The following is a 5,727-nucleotide window of genomic DNA, read 5'->3' as shown; positions in this document are numbered from 1 at the left end:
TTCAACTTTGATACAAACGATATCATAAGTCACCAAAACAAATTATCATATAGCCAGGTGACGTTGACCAATCAGAAGGCTCCATTCCACATTCCTTATGTCGCCGTAATGTCACAAATAGAGTCAAGATCGGGTATTTATTCATCCCAATCCATACATTAAACAAACCCAATAATCACCCGCATATGACCTCAGGTGACCCAATAGAACACGGCTCTAGTTCTAAAAAATCCAAAAATAACTTGAGTTGTGTTCAGATGACCTCGGGTGACTCCCATAAGAACACCTGTTCCCTGCCTGTGACCCAGATAGAAGGCCATAGAACGTGAACCCCCCAGTGACCTCAGGTGACTCCAGATGGAACAAATATTCTATGTTCTATTCAGCATGTGCAAGGGGTAAATTGTACATTGTGTCACTCTTCACTGCATCAGTTTGGATAGGCTATCGTGTAAGCTATATGATAATACCGTTAATGGCCCGCCCTTTCTCAGTGAATATGGTGTGATAAAGCCTTGTCAGTTGCTATAACCGCCTCATAAAGCCACCTCGTTCGCTGCGCTCACTTGGTGGCTTTATTCGGTGGTTATAGGAACTGACAAGGCTTTATCACAACATATTCACCTCGGGGCGGGACATTAACCCTTAATTGTACCTGGAAGTTATTGAGATAAAACAACAATTATATTATCAACTAGAGTTCCACGATCTCATACCTTCGCCAAATGATGTTAGCCTTTATGACTAAGAAATTATAGATGAATCCCCTTGATTGTGCAAATAGGATCCTATATTGCATCAATTATATCTGTTGATCATATTCTACACCAGAAGACTTATCAATGCATGCCATCATAGCATGTCCTCATAAATTATGCAAATGAGGTCCTTATTTGAATAAGTTATGTTTAATTATGTTCACCTTCACATAACTTTCAAATATCCCAAGTATGAAATTCCAGACATTACCACTATGCAATTATAACATTTTCTCGTTAATTATGCAAATTAAGTCTTCATTTACATAATCGATATCTGCCTGTATTTCTGCCGTTCTGAATTACATATGTCACAAGCTTGAATAGTCCTATCATGGAATGCAGCTGATTTATAGAATTTCCTCATTAATTTTGCAAATAACATTAATATTTGCATAATTACAATATCATTATGTCAATCAACACTTCAGCTACTTACATGCCAAAGATCACGAAGATCCATCAATCGGTTCTTGAGTTATCCGCCTTTAAACATTTTTCAACTAATGCCCCTGCAGTTCCAGAGCAAACTCACGACACTTGTTCCCCAGCACATGAGCTACCTTCCATCCAAATTTCGTCACCCTAGTACAATGTATGTCTAGATCACGAGATACCAAAACCGGAAGTTCAGCTGCAGTACCATAACAAGCCGCTAGGGGGCCCAAAATCTAATCAGTTCCACGTCTCATGAAGACCTACCCACCTACTAAGTATCAAGACAATCCATCTTAGCCTTCTTGAGTTATCGTGCTCACACACACACACACACCCACACACACACACAGACAGACACACGAATGCCAACGAAAACATAACCTTCTTGGCGAAGGTAATAAATAAATACATGGATGAATGAATGAATGGACTTTTTTTATCACAGGACCCATACGAGGCCCAAATGAGGCAGCCAATCGGAACTTGCGCGATCTGAGCGGCAGTGAAGGTTAGTTATAAACAACAGCTATAAACGTGCTGTCTTATCGATTATCAAGCAAACATTTTTCGGGCCAATCGCACGCGTAATCTCACCTGGAAACATCTTTAGTATTTTCTGTCATGACATAGGTGGGGTAAACTCTGAGTTATTCGAAGAAAATTTTTTACTTATGTTTATATCTAAATTAATCTAAGGTACTTAGAAGGAAATAACTTTACCTTAAATATTAAAGGTTACAAGTGACCTTAGATGCCTTCACTAGGGTATAAATTATACTATCTTAAGTGATAATACCTTTCATAGTAATGGCGACAATAGTAAAATAGTGAAAATTATAATATGACAATATGAATTAATACGTATAACTGTTCTATCCGCATTGCGTAAGAGTTTTGCATTAACAATAAGAATATTAAAATCTTTAATTTACTTCCACATTTTACACATTTGTGTAATTATCTTTCATTTTTGTCATCTGTGTTTGGCGCCAGGTTTCTAGCCAGCGCCCTTTTTTCCGTCATTTGACGGAATTTTGCCGCTCATGACGGCCAAAAAGCAGGCAAAACCTCACCGCTCAGGTCTCTCATTATACCCATTGAACTGGTGAAATAAAGTAAATTTGACCAAATTAGGAAAATTTTGACCATTCCTTTTCTACCTATTCTTAGCCCCGAAGTCTCCAAAGTAGAAGAAGAAAATAAGAATTTTTAAAATCATCAACTGTGGACTACAGTCGTCTTCAAATTTTGGGCCCTACCATGTACAAGGCAATAGTGCCGTCTGCATATAATTGTTTGCATCTAATTATAAAAAAAATCTCTTATGCTAGCTACTAAACATATTTAAAATCACGTCGATCTGTCAACTGGTTCTTGGGTTATCATTCATTAAATACGTTTCAACGAATATTCCAACAGTTCCAGAACAGGCTGGTAGAATACCCTAACTCACCTCATCTCTAAACAGAACAGCTTTCTGACTCTAGCAGATCTAAATCACGAGATGTAAAAAAAAAATCGAAGCTCTTATGCAGTGTCATTACAAGCATCAAGGGGACCAAAATATAATCATATAATCTAATCAATTCTCATCAGAACCTACCCATATACGTAGTACTAAGGCAAACCACGTAAGCCTTCTCAAGTAATTGTGTTGACAGACAGTCAAACGCGTGATTTTCAGCTATTTTGAAATGGCTCGCTTTCCAAATCCGCCATAAGTCAGTAAGCCACGCTAATGCGGGACGCAGTGAGAGTCCCAGGGCACTTACTCCCGGTATGTGCAGAAATAAAGGGCCGTGTGATCGCTGCTGTACGTTACTGTAGTATTCCAGGTAATCCGGGTCTATAATACTGATAATGACAGTCCTCTCGTCCGGAACAGGTGTCAATGTCGCACTTGGGAAGACGGCGTACCAAACAACCACTGAGCACCACACTCGGGCTGCCAGCCGTGCCGTGGACGGGAACACCGATACCAACTTCTTTTCTGGAACTTGTACACACACTGCAGACGCAGGAGAGACTGATCCAAGCTGGTGGGTGGATCTCGGTCAATCGTACATGATTGCCAGGTATGTGTTCAGAATACATAGTCGATCAATGGATATACATCAGGATTAATGGTTAACAAACAAGCAAACAAAAAAAAAAACAAACACGCAGACATAAAAACTTCTCAAAACACAGACTAGAATTATATAAGGATATACGAACATAACATAGAGTTCTGAATATCTCGTGCAAGTCAGTACTTAGTAACTTACCAAGAGTTACAGGACTTCGAATTAGTCAAGGGGTGTAAGAGTCAAGTCCGCGTTACCGTGTCGGTTATTTTTGTCATTACTTAGAAATGTTGTGAATTCGTTGTAATGGTTTGTCTAAGAAATTTCATAACTTAGAAATATTTTGAATATCTTTTCAACATTCTAAAAAATTCCCTCGTTTTGTAAAACTTGTGAAATATTCCTGATGTGGAATATCACATTTCCAATAGTTTCTGAATATTTCTAACAACACTCTACCATTTTTTACCATTATTTTCAATTATTTCTAACATTTTGTAAATAGGTCAGTGGGATGGGAAGGAAGTAATTCACACATCCCTGTGAAGTACAGGGTAGACTGCCTAGGCCTCAGGTATTGATGCCTTACAACAAAAGAGCCACTAGTGTCCATGAGTGAAATCTAAAAATATACAGAAGAAGACCGAAGAGTCGGATTAGAAACTACTTTTATGGGGCAATTACCCACATCTGCCATTTGGTTATTTGTTTGAAATATTTCTAAATATTTCGAATAGTGAAAGAAACACATGTGTAGTTCAAATTTATTCTAAATGAAGAGATCTTTGTAAAGCCACTTTCAAAATGTTTCAGTCAGAAATATCTAAATGAATTCATTAAAACAAACATATTCAAATATTCATTTTCTAATTTTTGGAAAATTAAGAACTTTTGTTACTGGGGTATTCTTGTCTCCTAAATCATTCAAAAGTATTACAAACATGGAGAAAAAACCCACACAGTGACGCGGACTTGACTCTAACCATTGCTATGATATTGATATTTTATACATTTCCCATAAATTAAGTAAAAAAGGCCCTCTTTGCATATATTATATTAGTTGATCATCCAATGACGAAAGTTATTATTAAATTTAACTGTATGCATTTGGGGTGTGATTTATATTTTTCAATTTATGTTTGAAATTAATTTTTTGTGTAGTTTATATTTGTCTATCTTTCTCTGTTAATCAGTTATATATAAAAGCTTATGAGTAATGATCTATCAAAAAGTCTCCAATATAAGTTTGGAATTCCACTTTTCCCATTTTGACAAGTGCTGATATTTTCAATATAAAAGCACTTAGTACAAAGTCTTTATATATGATTGACAAGTATGATGTATAGTTGTCAAATATGATAATAACTTTCATGAATATCCATTTTGAAATTTTTCTTCCTGCAGGAATTCCTGCAGATTCTGCAGGAATTCCTGCAGGAAGACACTTTTTCCTGCAGGAATGTCCTGCAGGAATTCCTGCAGGAATTTCTTTCCTGCAGGAATTCCTATTTCTGAGCCACCTAATAGAATTGGATACTAGTAGTTTGGATTTGTGTGCCAAAAGTGTGAATGAAGTCCTCTGGGCCTAACAGTCACCATTTAATTACGGAAAAAAGTTTTAATTCTGGACTCCCGCCATAAATCCCAAATGCTTAACCCAACTGTCCGTTTACTTTTGTGTTACATGTAACATATCAGATGGTAAGGCCACACCAATTTAATTTGTTGGTTCTCAGATTTTTTTCAGAAAAAAAATGAAGTGACAGGGCTGAAAAAAAAAGATAGGTCTTGGCATCCTGTTATAGCCCCAAATGTTACAATAGGAGCCATGAAGTCAACACAAAAGGCTGGGTCAATATTTAAACAATGAATTTTGAACTTTTAATCAAAGCACAACATTGATAGATGGAAAAATTGTAACAACTAAGAAAACATTTCCTCAACTGGGCAGAATAATTGGACATATTTGAGTTGATTCAGAACCAGAATCTTTTTTTTTTTTGCAAATCAGAAAAAACAAAGAGGCGAATCCGAGAACCAACAAATTAAATTGGTGTGGCCTAATGGATATGTGGAAAGCATAGATGAGTCCCGAACACCGAGTGCACCACTTTTGAAACTTCGAACACTGAATTCGGAAGTTGGAATTGACACCATTACACGTTTTAATTAGATACACCAACTTTTGGCTCATAATTTATTGAATTTTCTGTTTTCACGGGTGCGTATGACATAAATAAAATAAACATGGTGTATTCCACATCACCCCCGATCCCAGACCTCCCGCGGATTGGATCTTCCTCCTGCCTTTGGCCGCCGGGTGATCCCCGTGTCCCCATCTTCCCCTGTCCCTATCTAACTCTTTACAAATTCATCTGACTGTGGACTCTCACTCTTGCTGCTTTGGAACTTGGTAATTGTATCACCAAGATGTGACAATCACCTCCCCTCCCCATTCTCACTCA

General features: G+C 37.4%; 1 protein-coding gene across 1 annotated transcript in view; it reads left to right on the top strand.

The window, feature by feature from the left end:
* The first annotated feature begins 1,613 nt into the window (after nt 1-1,613).
* LOC109472031 (fibronectin-like) overlaps nt 1,614-5,727 on the top strand; it is a 33,969-nt gene continuing 29,855 nt past the window's right edge. The window contains exons 1-2 of the mRNA XM_019771601.1: nt 1,614-1,704; nt 3,082-3,271. Of these exons, the coding sequence (XP_019627160.1) occupies nt 1,614-1,704; nt 3,082-3,271 (281 nt within the window). The remainder of the gene's footprint in view (nt 1,705-3,081; nt 3,272-5,727) is intronic.

This window comes from Branchiostoma belcheri, unplaced genomic scaffold (genome assembly GCF_001625305.1).
Source record: "Branchiostoma belcheri isolate BF01 breed outbred unplaced genomic scaffold, Haploidv18h27 scaffold262, whole genome shotgun sequence".
Lineage (NCBI taxonomy): Eukaryota > Metazoa > Chordata > Leptocardii > Amphioxiformes > Branchiostomatidae > Branchiostoma > Branchiostoma belcheri.
Note: the sequence above shows the minus strand (reverse complement) of the source record. Positions and strands in the feature narration are given on the sequence as shown.